Source organism: Acanthaster planci, linkage group LG13, assembly GCF_054643075.1.
Source record: "Acanthaster planci isolate LZ-2023a linkage group LG13, COTS_SCS, whole genome shotgun sequence".
Lineage (NCBI taxonomy): Eukaryota > Metazoa > Echinodermata > Asteroidea > Valvatida > Acanthasteridae > Acanthaster > Acanthaster planci.
The window spans coordinates 12,938,988-12,961,386 of NC_141789.1; the positions used below are offsets into that span (position 1 = coordinate 12,938,988).

At 41.7% G+C, this 22,399-nt stretch overlaps 1 protein-coding gene across 2 annotated transcripts in view; it reads right to left on the reverse strand.

The window, feature by feature from the left end:
* The window catches only part of LOC110983369 (uncharacterized), an 85,031-nt gene that overhangs the window by 40,914 nt on the left and 21,718 nt on the right, over positions 1 to 22,399 (reverse strand). For both annotated transcript variants that reach the window (XM_022242585.2, XM_022242586.2), the window contains exons 2-4: positions 15,441 to 15,515; positions 10,848 to 10,953; positions 7,138 to 7,231 (exon numbers count right to left, since the gene is read on the reverse strand). In XM_022242585.2, the coding sequence (XP_022098277.2) occupies positions 7,138 to 7,231; positions 10,848 to 10,953; positions 15,441 to 15,515 (275 nt within the window). The remainder of the gene's footprint in view (positions 1 to 7,137; positions 7,232 to 10,847; positions 10,954 to 15,440; positions 15,516 to 22,399) is intronic.

The window sequence follows — 22,399 nt, forward strand, 5'->3', positions numbered from 1 at the left end:
TTTTAATCTTCAAGAAAAAACAAAGAGAATGCACCCAAGATATATAGCCCTTCTGATCTTATTTATCAAGAAGATACTGTAATGCCACTGTACCGGTACATGTATATGTACATTACGTGGAGTGACACGAGAAGGCTCACTCAGCCTCACTTTTCCCTCTGAAACAGAGACCAACATGCGCAACAGCTTGTAGAATGCAACAGAATTATCAGAATGAGATTCAACAAAGCTGGCTGAACCCACCCGATGCCCAACAAAATCAAACAGCTCCCATCGAATGTCTGCACCACCAACAGAATCTGACTGGCATTACCGACCACTGGATCAGCACCACAGCTGCATGTGACAACAAGGTGCAATGGACCTTAAGAATGTACATGTACATGAATCTGTCTGTTTCTACCTCAAGGATCTGTTCTACCCTCCCCTGCATTTAAATCAACTGCTGTTACCGACTTCCTGGGCATTACACCATGACCGAACCAGGTCAAAGATCAGCATGCTAGTCCCTTCTACAGTTGACACATGCATGCAAAGCAGACTGAGCAGAGTAACTGACAGTGGGCTGCTTAGGAATCATACCGCATACACCCACAGTGAGGGCAAGCTTCCTCTGGTGTACACGAAGGCTACATTTTGAGCAAACTCTGTGAACCTATTAAGAGAGCCCAAGGTTTGTCTTCTCAGCACCATAGCACAAATATTGACCAAAAAACTGTAATGTAATACCGCTTCCCTCATGTCAACTCAGCGGGGTTTGTTCAAGGGATCTCAGTGCCTTTCTCCATACCTCCCCCCATCACTTTAAAGTGAAGTCAAGGTCTTGGTTTTCTTGTTAAAATATTGTACATAATGTCACAGTGCATGGTGTTTCACGGAAGGTTATAATCGACAGCCATCAGAACATTCCCTGACCATGTTACCGGTAGCTATCTTGGGAGTACATGTCCATGTGAGCAGCTACGGTAGAAAGTGCCATTGGTTTCATAACACAGTCACCATCTCCATCCTCTCCAATACCTATTTTAATCCTGGGACAGAGTATCTTGTCTGGGACTGAAGTACTGCGACCTCTCAGGCTGAACTGAATCCAAGAAACTAAAAATACGACTGTGGTGCGACGTGATTGATTTTGAAGTAGGAGGCTGGGTGGGATTATAGGACAATCCCTCCGTTTTCCTTTGGCAAACTCAACTTCCTTTTTTTTTTAAAAGTGCAAACCCATCTCAAGTAATGACTCTCAAATCTTTCTGGGAAATGCTGTGCACCTCACATTTATATTTGATTAGAACCAGCCAAATAACACCGACAAACTCAGCCGTCAACTGGCATTTTTTTCACACAGACAGGCAGTCATGGGTTCGAGCCTCACCCTAGCATTTATTTGTGGGGCGTTTTCTCGTCAGCACTAAGGGAGCACCGATCTTACAATGCCTTTTCATAACAAGACAAAATTGACAGTAATCTGTCGTAAAATTGTTTCACAAGGAACCACATGCCTAATTCAAGGCCAGTCAAAAGAATAAGTCTATTACTGTCTTGTAAATGGGAAGTCATGCATGTTGCAATTAACAAAGCTAGGCTTTTCACTTTTCCATCTGCAAATGATTTGTACAAGTACTTCATATTTAATTCACTTTGTTTTTTCAAAAATGTACATTGGACAAACCTCAATTGTCCTTGTCACGTCCGAGAGCTTTCAGAGACAAGAACCTTTTTCTATTAGGAGTGCTATGCATTTGCTGATGGAAAAAAAATAATGCCTGATTATTGAACAAGCAATTTCAGACACATCGTAGTGCAAGTCTCATTAAAAAAAACAACACTGCACTACATATACATGTACGTACATGTACATCAGACATTCCAAGCAGTGCGACGACTGGTACAGTCAGTTGTTTGTTTTTTGTTTTAAAAAGCAAAGGCAAGCAAAAGTGAAAAATGATGATTAACTTAGCCAATGAAAAAGCTGCAAGAAACACTCCTGAGACATCCTAAAGCTCTTATATAACAACTGATTTTCGTACCTCCTTTTCAAGAGGAGTTTATAACCCCAAATTTGGTAATATATGGAGAAAAAATATCTATAACTCTTATCTCTACATTTACATTGTACCTTCCTTTGATAGAAAGAAATGTACAAATAAGGTACAACTGACTAATACCATATTGATATCACATCTTGCAGAGAAAAAAATGATACAAGCAACAATGGTGCAGTAAAAGACAGAACAGAAAGGCGGAAAAAGAGAACAAAAATTGAAAAAAAAAAAAACAATTTAGCTGAAGAAACTTCCACTGGAAACTGGCCGAGGAGCCCTGGTGATCAAAAATGGAAACTCCATAAAAAATGAAGGAGTTGGCTGTACATGTGGCTGGATTCACACACACGTAGCCTGTCCGCAGGCCGTAGAAGTTACCGGCTCCACAAATGAAGCGGGCCTGGTCCAGATGTAGAAAGTATACACTGTGATGACGGCGCAGTGGAAAAAATACACGCAACTCCGTGCGTGGTGTGTAAACAGATGTCGGTTCGACTGACGGGGGAAAAAAGGGAGGATAACACTCAAAAGAAGAACCCAGTATCCACACTGGATGATGTATTAGTGGACTTTTGGTTTTAATGAAACGTCCAGCAAATAGGTGAAGCTTTACAGGATCATAAGTTTTAATGAAAAGGTTCGGTCTGTGCCAGCCGCAGATGCTGCTGGTCTGCCACGTGTTAGTTGTTTTATGACATCATAAACTAAACAGAAGGACTCTTAAAAAACGGGGAAACAATCTCACAGTAAAGTAGCACTTAGGCAGAAAAAACTGTGTGCGTGACAAGCCTCCAGTCAAGAAAATATGATCCCTCAGAAATGTCCAAACCCTGTGCCATTTACATTGTCAGCTTCATAAGTTTACCATGCACAGCCTTTTAATGGCAAAAACCTTTTACTTCAAAGTACAGTAAGAGAACACCGTTGGCAAGAGGAAGTCAATTTACATAATGGTGTTTGTCAATGGTAATGCATTTTTTGTACCACTTGGTGTTGGAGCCAATTATTAAATGAATGGCACTAAATGTTGTCATCTGTCTGTGGGGATTGGTTACCATGGCGACAGGCCACTAGGACCTTTACACATTACCAGCGGAAACTTTTTCCCCTGATTCTGACGCTGATTTTTATCCTTAACTATTTCATAACTTTTTTGGGGTTGGTACGAATTCTCTTCATGTTAATTTGGGCTTCCTCTCTTTGATTTTTTTCCCCCCAAATTGTTCATTTCCTCATTTGTCAAGTTCCTTAATGAATTCCCTATGCTACACATGACAACTTTTGGCATTTGCTTAACTTGGCATGTAGAAGGAAAAACGAGAGGACGGGGAAACCGAAACTGCAAGTGTAGGCCTTTCCATATCGCTTCATCTTGCCACTTGGGTCCATTAGCATGACGGCGTCCCGTGGGCTAACTGAAGCTATCAGATGGGAATCCAAAAAATTTCATAGCAGTTCTAGCTGTCTGATCAGAATCTGATCAGACGGGCAAAGGAGTGCAATGTACTCTAGGATTATGACAATGTTATGATCCTTGAAGGGGTAGATAACATCCTGAGTTTCTCATGAACAATTTGAAAAACCTCCAGTGCCATCAAGTTTGTGCTCAAAACTCCACTTATGAGCTGACCACTGCAGGAGGAGGACGACGACATCGGGATCATTTTTGAAATGTCGATCCTGGAACCTTGCAACCAGGCACAACAGAAATCAATAACAACTGTTGACTCTGTTTACGGCTCACTTAACTTCCCTATTCATCGCGATGCCAACTGAGCGATGGGGCTGCATCCGAATTACCCTGGCTGCAGCTGGAAATAAAACAAAGGTCTGAGGGAAATGGCTGCTGCCACCATCAGCAGCTGATTAAATGGCCGCTTAATTCTGACAGGGCCATATGTCAAAATGAAGAGCAGTCTCCTAATTAGGAAAACAGAGTGGGTATTACAGACAGTCCTTCGGTCTCATCTTGCAGGATCCGGTGTGATTTTAGAATTGCCCCAGTATTGCGTGCTTTCACTGCTGATGAGGGTTTAATGGGTCATGGCTCTGGAATTGCATCCTCGCTGGAGTGCGATGGCTTGAGACACCTTGTTAAAGAATTTTTCCTGAGGCTAGCAGGAGACCGCTTTTGAGCAGTCCTCGTCGTGGCCATACCGTACCTGCGGCGGCGTCTGAAGGTTTTGGCAGCGGCAGGCAGTCACATGGGGGCACAAGGAATCCACTAGCCAGTAGTGCTGCAACTTTCCATGGACACGTACCCCAGCACGTACATCCGTGTCAGCCGCAGTCAGTACAGTGTAATTTAGGACGTAGCCTGTGTACACTGGCAGGTGGGCCTGTATAATCTAAGACCCCAAGAACCGCTAGGGTTACACACATGCAGATATTCACAGCAAACACTTGTGTGGAATGCAATACCCGAAGACAGGTTTTGCCCAAACGACCGATTTTTATCAAGAAACCCGACTCCCAACACCAAATTTAACAGATAAATGTAAACATGGTCAATCTATATGTACACTGGTTTTTTCTTATCTTTGAGAAGTTTTCAAAACAGAAAGGTAAGCACTGAAGTGGATACTGAAACTGAGCCTTCCATATATGCAAACAGACTTTCCAAAACCATCACCAAGAAGAAAAAACTTACATTAGAACTAACAGAAGGGATAACTGACATGTTGTTTACACAGGTTCTTCAGCGTCCTGTTGTTTTATAATGAATTGATTCTGGGGTTTTATATTACAGGTATTTGATATTATTTCTTCAATAACAGTTTATCTTAACCTCACGAGCTCGCTAAGAATTCTGTCTATTTGATTACATGTACATATACAGCTTCATGCAGGCTCTAATGGTATCTGTTTAGGGTCCACCTGACTGTGGAATTAGCTTCTAACATAAGTTTTAGAACCTGCCAATGTAAATAGTGGGCACTATTCTGGTTGAATCCAACAAAATCAATCTTCAATCATTCTCCTTGCATTCTCCCAAGTTACATGTAGTTAGTTTGCAGTAGAGACAGCAAACTGAACCCTTTGTTTTGATTCACCACTCAATTTCACATCCTTATGACAAGGACTCTGGATTTGATTACATGTACATGTGGGTCAAAAATTACGCGTAGTCAATAAAAATCACGCGGCCAAACTGGAACAAACACACATCTGCTGATTACTTCACTAGAAAACCCCTGCATTTGCCTTGGGAACTCCGGTCCATTTCGGTTGTAGCGGAGGTGCATGCATCGGTACATGTACGTTATTCCAAAGTCTCGTACCAGCTTGGAATTTTCAGGAAATTGTTTGTGGACAAGTGGACGGGCCCACTGAGGGAAATCTTTTTTAATCTGAAGATTCAAGCAATGCATTAACTGAGTCTTCTTTGTACCAACTTCCTCTCTGGAACCTTCACGGTAATTACTGATAACTGTAGACTCTAATACACGAAATGGAATTCCAAATGGGAAATGATAAATCAACATTATTTGAGATAGAAATAAGAGGCCTGCATATGTAAAATACCAAACCTCTCACTTCCTCTTGGAGACAACTTGATCCTACTTAATCCTGTAAACCAAAAACTATGCTTGGGGAAAAGATGACTGATTAAAAATGCTCTCATGATGCATCTTGTCAGCAATGATTTCCCACAAAACTTATCACTCTTCACAATCTTTCCTGTTCAACACTACAAAAGAGTCCCTATAAGGCAAGATTACATAGTTCTGTGTGCAGAAGGGAAGGAGCTGGGGGAATCTTGGATAATTCCCAGGAGAATACTCGGGGAATTAATGTTTGGTGAGGGACTGTCACAGGACAAGATTACAGATAGCATTTCCAGATTCTAATTTTATTTTCTGACTGAAGTGGTAATCAGAGTGGGATGAAGGGCTGAACTGGCTGACAGACTCGATCAATTTGAGGATTACCTTAATGTTGGCATATTTTAATACGACCACTCTTTCAAAGAAAAAACCCATTCACTTTACAACCACACCTAGCTACATGTACACGTACTCATCTCATGAGAAAAAAAAATTCAAACCTTTTTGATGGGCGAGCAGAGTTGACATTTAGGAAGACATTACTGGGTCACTAATAAAATTTTAATCAAGGTAGTGTACGGATGTTTCTTGGAAAATCAATTGTTGAACAAGCAGCTACGTGTACAGAGGCTCCATGGAATAAGCCAACAAGCACATTGAATATACATTATATAATTACCTAATCAAATACCTGATCAATTACCTAGCCATTACCTAATCAATTATATAATCAATTACCTAGTCAATTACCTAATCACTACCTAATCAAATACAGTGTACCTAATCAATTACCTAATCTAAATACCCAATACAAGGGTTACAACAAAGTTTGCAGCAAATCCAAGCAAATTTAAGAAATTTCAAATCTAAAACTCCATTCTGGACTTCCGTCTATTGATGTATTCTGATTTTCTTCCTTTCTTTCTGAGCTTGTTTTACGGCAAGAAAGCGGTACATGTAGATAAAAGTATCTGAAAGAAACCTTAACCAAGAAAATGCACACACCTTGGTGAGATTTCTTCACAGAAGTTAGCACATTATACATTAATTAAAGTTGGGATAACAATCGTCTGGTACTAGTTTGGTCTTGTGTAGAGTCTATTACGCACCTACTGTACACGTGTAAGGTCTCTTTTTTTGTCAGGTTTTTGAACAGCATTAGATATTGCCCGCCACAGTTACAAAGCTGCAAGGAGCAGACCATGCAGGCTACTGTGCAGTAGTCACCATCCAAGGGGCACAGGGAAGAAAGTAAATCGGCCTGCCATCAATACGAGATTAACAGTACTGCGATGACCAGCGTCAATAAACACCCTGACATTTTGGTAACAGTTTGCATCATTGACTACCGATGTGCTTGGCAAAATCCCTTCGCTTCACTTGCGCCACCTGTATAGCTCTGTGCCAGACCCCTTCAGCAGTTTCTGGGCTTGAGCTCCTCCCCCTCCCTTTCCATCCCGGCTGCGGGCACAGACGATATTCAATCTCTCGGTGCCGACTGGAACTTTACAGGCCCCCTCCGGTTATCCCTTTAAGTTTGGACTCACCTTTCTCGTGTTCGCTCATGTCTGGCCGGCTGCCTGTCTTGGGAATGGCTCTGAAGCTGAACGGCATGTCGCCTGGTTTTAAGGTGTGCCCGTCCTCCAGACGAAAACAGAAAAACAAAAGGGCCAAAATTTTAATTTCACTGACTGGTCAGTTTTTTACAAAGAAGGAAAGTCTACACCACTTGAAACAATGTTGAGTTTTTCTTTCTCTACACTCAGTGGCAGAGTCTATATTCAGTGAGCGTTGTTTGGACTTATAATTTTGCGTCAGGGTTCCAGATTAATGTCTTCCTTTAAATTTTAATATGCGCACTTGTACCGTTAATATCCCACTCCTCAGTGCCAACCAGTACAGATGCAATTATCAGATGGCGAGGTGTGATCTCAGGCAGAACCAATACCTTGCCCCTTGTTGTGACACTAGTTTGGGTACAAATTTATGACCTCAAATCCTCTCGCGTATAGCAAAAGAGAGAGGAAAAAGGTAAGGTGTCCTTCTGTAAGATTGTGACGACCTTCGGCTTTTAAATTCCGTCTGCATGCGCAGAGATGCTATGTGCCTTGACGCATGTACATGGATATCTTTAATCTTCCCGGCTATTTCATCACTAAAGAACTGGAAGATGGCTTGTTTTAATGTAGTTATCATGTTTCTATTATCTTTTTATATCCTGTAGTCTTATTTGACTTGGAAATATCACCGGAGTTGATTTCAAACTATTCATATTTGTTTGGCAGGTAATTTGCATTAATTAATAACTCTTGGAAATTAGAAAATGTGTTCTGAACTTACAAAACCATATGTCAGATCTGATAGGGACACCAAAACAAAATGGACCCAAAATTGCTGGAATTACATATATGCACACACATGTACAGGTACATCTATGGTATGAGGACCTTAACACACTCCCAAGGTTTTCTTGCCCAATTCTACCTTGTACCAACCCAGCCAAATCCTCTTCCAAGCAAGTTTACTGATCCAGGCAAACTGTCTTCCCTGTAACTCCCAGCTGTAACTCGGCTCTATGCAGCGGATCCAATCTCCAGTCTGGCTGATTGCATACCGGACCAGATCCTTCTAAAATCTCCTAGCTTTCTCAACCCATGAGACTTTGCTTCTTGCTTCAAATCTTTGATTTTTTTTCTTTGGCCAAGACTTTCCCACAGTATGCAAAAACATGACAAACCAAACACAAAAATTAAAAAAAAGAAAAAGAAGGTATCTTTCTGGAAAGAATCAATGTTTGCATTCAGGATTTGTCTCCATGGCCGCTTAATGGCCAAATGTGTATCCCCAGCAAACAAAACTGTGGACAGAGGGGATTTAATTGTCAGATTCAAGGGAAATTGCCAAGATTACAGGGAAGCGTAGATGGCGCACCACGTCTGACAGACTGCTCCCCAGGGAAACCGTTCTCAGAGCCCCAGCAAAGACTCCATTTTCATCCAAGATCCCCTGAAAATTGACGGATGAGACCCATATCCCATCGATACACTTTGCTGTTATTCTACATGTATAATTCAATATGGACAATAACCCTTCATTTTGGGATCTCTTATGTACATAATGTAGTGTACACATCAGTGACACCGATGCAGAAAGAGCCCTCTTCGATCCCATTTTACCATTTAAATTTGAGAGCATGCCCAGTCTTGAGAAGCAGCTGTGAAAAATTTGTCCCGCTTGTGAAAAACAGCTGTGAGAAAATTTTCCCACTGAGGGAAAAATTTCTCACAAATTGTGATTGAAATGAATATTCATTATTCTGGAGCGGAAAAGTGTGAAAAGTTTTCCCCCTTTTGAGGTCAAGTTTCAACTGCACAGAGCCAACACAAAACCCTGGAGCTGGCTCTTTGGTTTTCTTTTCAAATGGTAACCAGTGATACCGGTACCCCAGTATGTTTACACCGTGTACGCTTATTTCAGAAACCAGGGGTGTGAGTGGCCAGTTAAAATAAAAGCTGAAAACAGCCAGCAAAAGCTGAAATGTTAAAACTTCCAATACTGTTGTGCAGACCAGTTGTACAAAAAAGCTGAAATTCAACATCAACATCTAAACCAAAAAAGCTGAAATCAGCTAAAAAGCTGAATTCTCACACCCCTGAGAAACAGAGGGGACCTACATTTACATTTAAGTCCAGCCCTCTCTAAAAAGACACCGGGTGGGTCATAATAAATGAACTCAAAAGAAAGGTAATTACCCGAGAAGATTCCTGTGAAAATTTCCATTGGAATACAAGAAAAAAAGAACCCCAAACTTTCCCCCTCACTATAGAGTCCCAAGGCTCTTGTTCAGTTACGCTCTACTCCCTTCTCAATAATGATGGCTAGCCAACACACAAAGCCAGTAATCTGTGGAGTGTTTGCAACATCGAGCACCCCTCCCCCCCGGAAGAAATGACAAGGGAACAAACAAGCCTCCATAGTTGATTAACAAACTCTCCCTCTGCGCACGCCTACGCTCCAAAATTTACAAATGGCAAAAGAAAAAAAAAAAAAATGCTCCAAAGCAGTGAGTCCTGCCTGGTGGTGGTTTATGTAAGAATCCCACGGGAACCCCAAACTTCCAGCTGGGCATTTGCATTTACAAGTAGTTTCCCTTCTCCGCCCCCACTTTGGAAATGTCAGACAGCCAAGGAAACATCTTACATGTACGTACATGTATATGTATCTATCAGAGTTGTAATGACTTGGGTCCGACTCGAGCGACAATTTTTGGTGACTTGACTCAACTCGAGTCACCAGATTTAGTGACTTGTTACAACACTGGCATCTGACCCCATAACTTCTCTCGAGTCTTGCAATCAGCACACTCTCTCCCCAAGCTGTATTGGGAGGGGGGGGGAAGGGAGAGATTGACTTCGCAATCTGCAAGTGACGATGCCAAATGGGGGCTAGCCTGCGATTGATGCCTTTTCCACATTGCTGACCTACATCTTTGGGCTACTCCTGTCTCTAATGCTTAGTAGATAATGGAGTGGTTCACTTGTGGTCTACAGCATGGACACTCTTTTTGACAAGTTGTGTCTCTGGAAAACAACCGTCCATGAATGTAAAAATATTTTCCACGATCTCACAACGAGGCCCACTTTCTTTTCTTTTCAAATGCCTACATGCTAAAGTGCCATGTCAAATAATTGCACAGTATGTTGCTGTTGTTACATCATCCATCTTATAAACTTGAATTTCCCCAGCGTAGCCACATGTTGCTGCTGCTATTGTCAAGAGGTTTGTCAGTGCATTGGTACCTACAAAATATGGCATATTGTCATAAAACTTTACTGTCTTGTCTACGTAACCTTCAAGTACCCTTGGTACACGTATAATGTCAAATATGGGGGTACATATAACCTGCACAATTCATTACAATTCAAATGCACTTTTCACTTAAATTTGTGGCATTATTTTTTTCAGGCTTTCAGAAAAACATTTTGTAAGCTCATTTATTTTTCTGTCCAAGAAAACACTTTTAAACTGGTTGGGAAAGGAAAACATGTAGCAACCGCTCTATGAAGGTGTTAAATCTCAGTCTTAGTCTGGTGATGTCTGTTCCTTGATTTGTTTTCAGAATGTAGAAAAACAACATGAAAAAAATGGAAAAGAAAATCTTGAAAGGAGCAGGATACCAGACCCCAAACACATAAAGTTACTGATAATCAGCTTCTTATCAGGCCACCAGTCAGTTGGAATAATACAAAACACTTACTTTGGGCTTGTCTATAAATGATGGCGGTATACATCCCCCACTGGTGTTGTAATGGTAGGCACAGTAGGCTTCCACTAGCTCTGCTCTGCAAGAACTCTCAGAAACCCTAATGTGAAAAAAAATTAAAAATCAAACAAAGTTTTAACACTGTGTAGAGTTTGGAATGATGGCAGGAAAAGAAAAAAGATTTTAAAAATCCTTACAACAACAAAGGCAGTTCCGGTTGGACAGCTACATGTAAATATAGTTTAAAAATTCCTGGTTTTCACTTTGAGGGTGCCCTTGCATTTGCAAGAGGGCATAAATCTGATACAGGAAGTTTGCTTGAAGCAGATTTGCAATGACAAATCATCAGACTTCTTTGGGTAACCAATGTAAATGTACCTGTGGGCTTGTCCCTCTCATCACAGATATGCTGACGGCAGCTTAAAAACATGTCAAAAAGCTCACAAGCATCTTGTGGAATAACAAAGTAATTTTAAACCTCTATAAGAAAGAACATCTTAATTGCATGCAAATTTCAGGATAGGCTCATTAGTCCGGATTTTTTCAATGCAATCTTTTCCCTTTTTGACATACCGGTAAAGTAGTTGTATTTGGACACACAAAACAAGGCTTTTATTTCATTTTTACTGGCAACAACCAATCAGGAATTTTATGCACATAATGTGATGCTGTCAGATCCACTTCTAAAAAGCTAATCTTTTTATACACGTATATTTGAACATACTTACATGCACGGCTACTAAATTTCTACCACTTAAAGAGCATGAATGCATCACGGTACATTTACCAGTGCATGTACATTCAAAGTCAGGAAATGTTAACACAAATAGGAAGTGAGAGTTGAACAATTTGACCAGACAGTCGCGCGCAGTGTGCTCACACATGCAGTGTCTGGGTGACCGCAATATGCAACTCATGGGAATTCTAACAGGCTCTAGTCCAGCCTATGTGTCTCCGCCAACCAGGCAAATATTTCACAGCGGTGTGCCTGATGGGCTCCGAGGGGGGGCAGGGATGGCCCAAACTACACTCGAGAGTGATATCAAGGCGGCCGGGGTACTATTTGTCCACTCTTGACAACACGACAACGACCACTGTAGGCCAGACAAACGGGTGGAGGTTAATGACTTGGAAAACGCGCAAGTGCTGCAATGGTAAATCCAACATCGCCCATACAAGCTTAATGTGCAGACCGGGAGCAAGTTGGATATTCTGCTTGTAGCGTGGCCAGCAAATCATGCAGAAATTCCGGAAAGATTGGATTTCCTATTCAATAAACACCAAAGCAGATGAGTATGGGGAAAGTCTACACCTCTACAATGAATAAACCATGAGGGAAACATCCTGTGAATGACTGACAAATGCTCCCCCCCCAAAAAAAAAGTTGAACAAACTGAAATAAATAAGATACATGTATATGCATAAATATATTATGCATAAATATATGTAACATTAACAAATACCCTAGTAGTTTACAGCAGTTACCCATAATCCTTGTGGTGTAATGTGAATCGCATGAAAATATGTTGCTGGGTCCGGCGCAGTTCTGGTGAAAATAAGGAATTGGTTTAGTACAAGCCATCTGCTGGCTGTCTAGGGTCCCATTCAGCCCTCTCCATCGGAGAGCGAGAGAGGCACTTTCCTGATTGAGAGCCTCTCCAACTAACGAATTTGATAAGGATCTCAGATGCATTGCAAAGTTCACTTTCATGGACCGCTCTCTCCTGCAAAAAAAACTTTTAGCACTGGGATGTACATGTAGAGTCGGAAGATTCCAACATAAATATTATCTTTATGCAACATTAATTTCTTTTTCCACAGACGATTGCCGTATTTCCTGCACCGAGACTGCCGTTCACAATCTGCGCGAGCCTGCGTCACATTCCATTATTGATGACACAATTTTGCAGTCACCTCGGGTTCTGAAAGATGCATGTTCTCACAGAGTGTACTTACATGCACACGTACACGTAAGTTTTGAGCTGGAAGGAGGTCGGGAAAAGAAGATCCCCAATTGAGATTGGATTCATCTTTTATTGATTGGAGCACTTGTCATCTTGTTAACGCGCAAATTCAGAGGAAGGAGACATCCACTGTTACTCATCTTAGCGCACAAGGGATTATTTCTTGAAGGCTGAAGAGTGGAGAATGGAAACACGAGCAAACTCCATGAAATATTTCTTCAACTGTTGTTCTCCTGTCCCCCATGTCACAAGTTTATTTTGTAACTTACTGAGCAGATGTTTCAGCACGTAAGCCTCCTGCCAGGGTCCAGTTTTTTTCCATTCCATTTGTAAGTTTGGCATGTCTTTTTTTTGGGCAAATGTTCTGAAACAGACTTATTTGTTATTGTCGGCTGCAGTCAAATTAAAATGCCACGGCTGCTGTGGGCTGCCACAGAGGGCCTGGTGAAAAATGCAGTGTTGGACAGCACACACACTTTAAAAACTCCACATCACACCAAGTAGCACAAGGTGCATATGGTACATGTACATGTGCATGTATCTTTAACCCTAACAGTCCCGAATCCTCCAATTTTAATATGATTTTGCACACACCCTAGGGGGTTAGGGTTAATATACAGACCCATATCAAATCACCTAATGTATACATGGACATGCATGAATGTAGCGGTACAGTACATGCCACCATTCAATGCCACTATTTATCCAATGATGTGTCCCAAACACCACATGGCGGTACCGTCCACGGCACATGGCTGCAGAAAACTTCATTTCTCATTGCTGTTTTCACTACTCCAACCCAAACCACAATTGCTGCCCTGCCTTCCTTTAATACTCCCCTTCCCACAATAACAACCTCCACAGTAACAACAACTTCGTCAACATTTCTCCGCAATCACCCCCCCCCGTTTAATAATATTGCTCAGTCAGGTGATAGAAAGCGTGCATGGTCATCTGGATTTGACATTTCCCTCATTAATCAGTCAATGATGTCCTGACTTGCTTGTCTGTACGCCAAAATGGGATCGTGTGTCGGAACTCTGGTCATGTCAAAAAGAAGAACGACTGCGGTCCAATTGGCAGGCAGGAAGTTACACGTACAGCCATGTACATGTGGGGGTCTTCAATTTTTTTTTTTACAGTGTACATGTATTCAATATTTATCTTTTCCCAAATCTAAGTGGAGCTACAAAGGGATCACAGGTTTTTTTTGGGGGGGAGGGGTGCATCAATATGTCCCTCCCTCCCCTTCATACACATCTGCAGAGCCCCACATTAATCGTAGGCCTGAGAGCTGGTCTTTCAACAGAATGCCCCGAAGCACAGAAAAGGCCTCGTTTGTCACACTCAATTATTGAGGAGTCAATTTCAGATTTGCCCAATCCCTGTTTCTCTCTCTGGTTGTTCCCGGCTGGCTTGTATGGGACGAAAAAAAAAAAATCCTCCTCCGCGTCCCGTTGTCCTCCGGAGAGGATGCTACAGGTGACAGCAACCATAAATGATTCATTGCAACGGCACCCCATCGCACAGCAGCTGGGCATGTATTGCCGCTTTGTCATAGTTACAACAGTTTCCAGGGTTAGGGCTTTCCAGAACTGATCAATTTCTCATTTGAGACTTCCCTGTTTGGCAGTCACTCATTTTGTTTTTAAGAAAGGCTGGAAACTATGATAACGATTACACTACAGCATCACTTGAACCACTCTGTAAGTTTTGATTCCTCGATAAAGATACTTCAACCGGGATATCGGTACATGCATTTTTTTAAATTGTTGTTTAATGTATATTTCATGTTTATAATCCCTTCCTGTTCTTGGCAGTTTACAGCTGTTGGTTGGTGATAATGACAAAAACTAAACAGAAAAACATGTATGTATATCAATTAATCATTTTGACAGTCAATTTATAACAAGTTCTAAACCCTAAGGAGGAATATCTTTGTTCGTATAACTGTACATTTCTTTTACCTAATTTGGTCATTAGAGACTTGTTTTCTTTTACAAATTTAGGTAATTTGACCGACATTACTGCCTTTTTAGCAAGGGCCTTTGTTCTCAAGCATTTTACAAATGGCTACTGAGAAAGATGAATTCAGTCTAAGTTTGGCATTGACACGAGCTGGGCTCTACTTTACCCAGTCCTGTAAAATCTTCCGAAAATTGCTGACAGCTTTTGAAGGGTCTACATGTAGATGGCTTTGGCTCAATGTCACTACCAACAAATTCAACTGTGACTGACAGATGAATGAAAGAAGCATGCGGATGCAGAAGGCCCAAGTTCAAGAATTGGAATCCTGCAGAAATCTACCATCCCTAGCATCGCAACTTATCATTTCCATAATTTAAAACATTACTGATGAGGTTTCCCTACTAACGAGGTTTCCCTGCCACTGGGACTTGCTTCCCCTTGGTAGAACAGGAATTTCAATTTTCTCATGGAAAATTTCCTTTAATATTGAGAAAAATTGCATCACCCATCTGAAAACACATAACAGAAGATTTTCACTGAGTGCTATCAGAAGACATTTTTTTCTACATTGTGCCGGAGAGAAAAAGTGCACAGAACACTTCAATCTATTCTTGCAAACTCAATCTGAATATTTTTAATTACGGAATCTACCTACCTTCCTATTATGGGCCAGAGGTAGTTGGCAATTTCAATCTGCGGTGGAGGGTTCAAGGTGCACCAACCGCCATACCTGGGGGAGAATGACGTTGACATTTTTCGTTAACCAAGCAAGCACGAACAGAAGAGCTGGTCAAAACACCTCAACAAAAATCCCAAGACAGATGTCACTGGCACCGTAGTAACACGGCAAACATTCCCGAAACTTCCTTGAAGCATGCCTTTTGTTACGTCCAAAGTGTAAGTTTTCTGGAGGTTAGAGAGGAAAAATCTACAACACATGTATGCACACTGCAACCGCAGGACGAACATTGTATTGCTGATTTGTGATAAAATATGATTCTACATGGCTCTGAAGAAACTTTGCGGAAGGTAGACAACCTTTGAGAAAGTGAAAGCTAGCAAGCTGCAAAAGGCAATTCTTTCTTTCTTTATCAAAACCCTCTGTTGGGCACGCTACTACATGTGCGGTACCTGATGCTAAATTTTCAGCTCTATGTGCCGTACCCAGTTCCAAAAACAACCCGAGTTATCCTCATTTTCAATGCTTATTTCACAATTTTCAAGCATACTTTTCTGCCTTTTGGAATTTAATGCTTAGTACTGTACATGTATTTCCAAACCCAAGTGCAAACTGTGATGTCATCCCAGGAAGAAAACCTCACACACAGATTTACCTGTATGTACCAAAAAACCCCTCTTTTTTAAAGATTTGCTGGCCTAAATGTTTTTGTTTTGTGATTCATTGTAGTGTATACATACCACTGATATAAGCATGTACACCACCCTCTCAATTCTGTTCAAACAGCGAATTGAACCCTATGCACTGCACCATGTCTTCAGGGGATGACATCAAACGAACAGCATGGTCCTCGATTCGTCCAAGAAAGCATGGATAATTTTAGGTGTTTCAAAAAGTGCACTTTGCAGCACATTTCATCTAAGTGGGATGCCAAATACAGTAAGGAAAAGCACGAAATTGCAGCAAAATTGTATGTAAGAAAAATCCCTGCAGCTGCCTTACACTTAAAACGTTTTACTGGAGGGCAGGAGTCTTCTTTCTGTAATAGACACGCTAGTATTTAAGTCATACTGCAATTTCCCAACTTTAAAGAGGTGGAACTTATATGCTAGGGTGTGTGCTAGTGATTACGGACAGGAAAATAACAGCGCGATCTTAACCAGATCCGACACTGCCAATGGCAATAATAACAGCTGTTGTTGAGTCCGGCGCCCAACCTCCTGCGGAAAACAGGAACTTGAAAAGTCGACTCTTCAAAACACTTTTTCCCCTTTCTTTTTTTTTTTCCTTTTACATATACGTCTTCCGCAGAACTAGAGCCCAGGGGGACAGACTGCATTGTCCTGGACAGTTTGCACATTCTATCCCGGAACATATTTTGCTGCAATTAGGGCAAAGAGCGATTCCTGATTGACTGATTCACTCTCACCTAACTTGATCACTCCACTAATGATTCTCGGGCGTCCACGGTTACCGAACAATATCGTCACTTGGGTCATTGAGACATGGCAACAAGACAATGGACTCATGCTGCCACACACCCACACATCAAATGGTCCGTGCACACATGAACATGTACTCAGGCAGCTTACGTACATGTACAAGTGGTCACTGAACCCGTGACATATCATTCACTCTTCTTTTTTTGGGGGGGGGGATGTTACTGTCGTACATGAACAAAATGGTTTGTCTCCCTTTCATGTTTATTTTCACAAGCAAATAATTGGTTCAGTGTGAAATTAGTCTAATTGATGTTCAGACACAGGCCAGCTGCTGCTCTGAACACTGACTATCCCCTGTTTTTGATTCATGACAATGTAAGCCACGCCTACACACGTATCAAGTGTGAGTAGGACTGTTTAGGTGGGGGGGACTGAATGTACACGTATGTGTTGTTTGGCTGGCTGCGAAAGTTTTTCGTATGACGAGGGCAGCTACCCAAATAAACCGGCCCGTTAACATGAGTGTTATGACAATTGGGATCGGCAGTGATTTAGACAGATGAGCAATGGTTGTCAGTGGGAAGACATCACGCCACGCAGACCTTAGCAGGGCAAATAAACAGTTTGGATTAATGCAAATGCCGCCAACCAGGCAACACACATTCAAGCTTTTCTTAGACAAAGACGCATTCGAATGTACGCATTATCAAGTTACCAGACCTTTTAGTGTAACATTTGCCTTAAGTCTAAAACTGTGTCATAATAGACACAGTGCAAAAAAAATTTCTTTGGCCAAAAGCTAAGTATTGGACATGAATTACTGAAGTGCAGATCCGGAAGTGTGGAGGGGAGGTGGGGTGGGTAACTTAGAAAAAAAAACTTCTTAGGTACCCCCCAAAAAAAATAAAATGTCTGCCTGTCTGTAACAGTCCAACAAATCCAAGGGGCCCGACACTTCCTTCCCAGAAACCTTCCTGAATACGCCCTGTTATTCCTCCCCTTCCACCGTGCACACACACTCCCCTGGGAAGGAAAATTCACTCCCCTTGAAGGAAAATCCACAACAATCATAAAAGCTGCTTAATCCTAAATAAAAACCCACCAGCACAAGTACATGTAATACCGCTGAGCCTTTTGCAAGTTAAATTTGAATAAAATCTGGTACACTGAGTTCTTTAAATTCATGTGAACATAGCAATTTGAATTCTTCATACTAAAGACTCTGTTGCTATACCTCATATTTGGGGCAAGCTTTTGCTTAGTTAACTAAGAGACGCCTTATATCAACACACTGTTTTCAATGGACAAAAAAGGACACAAAGGAACTAGCCCATTCCGAAGATGGTAGTCGCCGTGCAAGAGCTTGCCCTGAATCACGAGGTATAGCAACAGCGTTTTTAGTCAGGGGAATAGGAAATGTTATGTTTATGTGCAATCAGACAACTCAGGGTATCAGATTTTATTAAAAATTAATTCCCAAAATACCAGCGAACTGTTACATGTACACAGCACACACGATGAACACATACAACTAGGAGATACAAAATCTTATAATTGTTGGGATTATGAATATTTATGGACTGTCGACACACACCGTATATGCATGTTGCACACTTGTACCTCATGTACTGCACAGTGCAATCAAATTCCATTCAAATCACCCTCAGGGCCAGTGGGTGCACCAATTAGACTGCATAGGGCCAGTCAATCACCAAAGTGAATTAACATCCATTTAATTAAGACTCCTTGGCTTTATTGGATCACTGGTGTTTTCTTTCTTTTGGTCAGATGCTACCAGCACGAACAATCGATATGAAACACAAAAGCCCAATCATACCTTGAATGCATCATTAAGTTTTCCCATTAATCAAGGCACCATAGCAGCTGCACACCAGCATGATAGTGAGAACAGCATGTACTGGTATAATGGTTGTATCCAGAGAGCAACTCTGCACTGATTACGGTGCATACATGTACATGTACATATTACAATGCAGCTGAAGTAATTACACATGTAACTCCTAGTACATGTACCGGTACTTGTGTACGTGTACGTACATGTACATGCACATCACGTACATGTACACCTTGTGCATACAACCCATGTACATGTGTATGCATCGCATTGCAACATTTGCAATGCTGTTTTAGAGGTACCGGTAGGCCTACATGTATCTGGACATGTTCATGTTACCGTAGGTGAGAGTAGAGACCGTGCATAGGAACTGCATGTAACATTGTGCAAGTTATACGAGCTTGAGACGCAACCGTATAAAGAGTAAAGGCATCCATAACTGCCCTTACATGTACATGTAGCTTTGTTTTTTGGGTCCCCATGGTAACTATCATTCAAACTGCGTTTAGTCCTCACAACTGCATCGTACCGCTATGTATAAAGTACATGTGCTTGTAAGATACAGGACGCTGTGTACATTGGACTGGCACAAATGACGATAGGATTCATGGGTGACATGATGATGGATCACTCAATAAAAAAAGGGTGCTCCACTTTGCCACCTCAATGAAATTTACACTGTTGCAATGTGCTGGTAGAAATCACGCATGATGCATGCTGCACTGCACGCCCATGTACAGCAAACTTTATCAAACATTAATGAAAAATACACGGCCAATATTTCCATAAATACTGGTACCAGAGCATGCGTGCCCTTCCCACCCCAGGGATGCACAATTGTGCCAGACCCCCATGCCACACATACAACAGTTATTTCCGGCAGCGGCTTCTGCAGAGTTGGACAAACCCGATGCCAGAAAATAAGCAAAAGGATTGTCCAAATAAACCTAGACTGGCACATGTTGTTCTGGTTCGGTTTGCGTACCATTTAATCATCAATCAAATCCTGGGCGCAGGGCAACCAGAGATTCCCGACATGCAGACAGAGCATTTGACATCTACTGTACATCAGTACTACGTGTACGTGTACATGCACAGGTCAGCTCCACAGGTGTTGACTTTCATGCACATGTATGTACATGTGGGCATACATGTACGTGAGTTTCATGTGCATACATTGTACATGTACATGTGGGCATGCATGTGTGTTGAGCCATGTTCACACTGGACTTTTTTTCCCATGTGTTTTACCGAGCTGATGGTCAAATTTTAAAAAATGGTCAAATGTGACCACTTAAGACTTTCGACACAGGAAAATTTTACCGAGGCATGGGTAAAGTAACTGAGCTGGCAATGCAATGACTTGATGAGGATGCTCAGCATTTATTTTCATCCTTGGACACCTTATCGTCCTCGTTACCGTCTGGAAATAGTCCACTCTTAACACCAGTTAATCTTCCAACAGTGTCAACAACAATTTCGGCCACGATTGCCAACAAAAGAGGAAAAGGTTTACGGGAAATATTCGCCACATGCCATACCGTACACGCATGCCACACCACAAGCATAGGTTCCCCTGTATGAAACATGGCGTTGTGCTCGGGCCAGATGTACACTCTACCAGCCACTTTCCCATGCTTTTACCAACTTCTGCTGTTAGCATGGGACTTTCCGTCTCGGGAAAAGTGTCTTATTATTACAGTAGTAATTCTTCCCGGGCAGAAGTTGGCCAGGAGAAATGACTGCTCGGTAAAAATAACCGGGAAGAAAACTTCCTGGGATGTCCGCACTGGACTTAATATGGGAAAAGTAACCGTCGTCTCGGTACCTTTGACTGAAAAATGTCCAGTGCGAACATGGCTTTAGACTTGATGCCAAGTCAGTACGGCATTACAAACTGGTTTGGTTTTGTTCTCGACACACAACATCATTGAGATCCACACAGTATATCTGTGTTTCTAAATGTTTGCGTGGGGGAGGGGGAAGGGGCGGGGCGTTGCTTGCCTCATCTCCAACTAGCAGAAGATCGGCCATCCAATGTACACACTTAGGGCAATTCCCGACATTTTCAGAATAAACTTTGGCTTTGTTGAAGAATCACCATTGTGTTGCTGTGAACTTTTCAACTGGAAAATTGGGGAATCATCAATGAAACCTTGGAATGATTAACAGCACTGCTATAATGACAGGCATAAGGAGTTGGACAATTGTTCTCGGCACTGAAATTCCTCTCAGTTCTTCCCCCAACTTCCTTTTGGAATAGCTGGTGTCACTCATGAAACACATTAAAGTGCTCTGTGAAGCATTTCTGTGAGTGCATTTCTTGCCTGACCTGCCTGACCTTTGAGCTAGCTTTGGAGATGGCCTTCTTTGAAATCTGTCAGGAGCAATGCAGAACTGACAGCAACCCTCAGAGAAACAGAATGGAAAAACGGAGTCTCTCAAGATAAGTAGATTTATCATTCCGATTCCAAGTTTGGAATCTTGTCAATTTGGTCCTGACATAGCATCACTTGAGCCTGCCGTATTCTGAGGTTGAAACATACATTATAAACAGCAACAACACTGACACCTCTCAAACTTGTGCAACTTGTCAGCTTGGCATTTTTGACTTTTAGAAGTGATAAAATAAAACTCCGCAGAGAATCCACCTATTTCTAAGCCAAATTCTGTTGAAATCAGCTTCATACATGCATGTTGAATAACGTAGATAAGTTTTTCAACAGTCCAATCCTTTGAATCTTGTAGTCAAAATGTGCAGGTACAAAGACTTCACAGACGAAACTTTTATCCATAAGCTACCTATGGGCCTACATGCACATGTACATCTACTGTAGCTTGTAAGTCCTCACCAAGAAAAAATAGCTAAGCCAAGCAAGTGAGTCCCAAATGTACCAAGCCAGCAGGGAAACCTGCAATGTACATGTGCTACTGCAGTGACATGTTTGTATGCACGTGTGCTCATGTACATGCGCGTATTTCAACACCCCTTCCCCTTCCACTCCAATGGCAGGGTCACTTGTGTTAAATCATCTTCAGATGTTTCCTGAACTTCTGATGAAGCCTGCCTTGGTTGATGTGGCCATGTCCAAGGCTGTTTGGGCCTGAACTTCTCAGCTGGGGGGAGGGGGGGAAGTTGCAGGCAGCACATCCCATGGGGGTGAAGGAAGGAACCAAATGTGTGCAACCACAGTTTAAAAAAAAGCATCACAGCATAGTTAAGGTTAAAGTTAATGCCTGTAAAAAATTCATACTTTCACGTGCTTTCTCTTTATATATACCTGTGGTACCTGCATATGAAACTTATTTTTAAATACACAACAGATACCGTGCTGTCCCGCTGTTCACACTCGAAATACTTTGAAAATTGCATTAGTTGATTTTTCAGGATATTTTTCCAGCAGGAAATCTTAAAAAGAAACCGATCAATGGGTTAGTTTTGAAATTCAAATAATAAACTTTTGCCTATTTGTGAGACTAATATTATGGATTTCCTCAAATTCCTAGCCGAAAGGAAATCGATACTTCCATAAATTGCATTTTAACTGAATTTCCTAGATCTTTTTTTTTTAGGGGAGGGGTTCATGGAGGTTGTAAAAACATGTTCTTATTCCTAGGAGCACCGAGTAATGACTGAG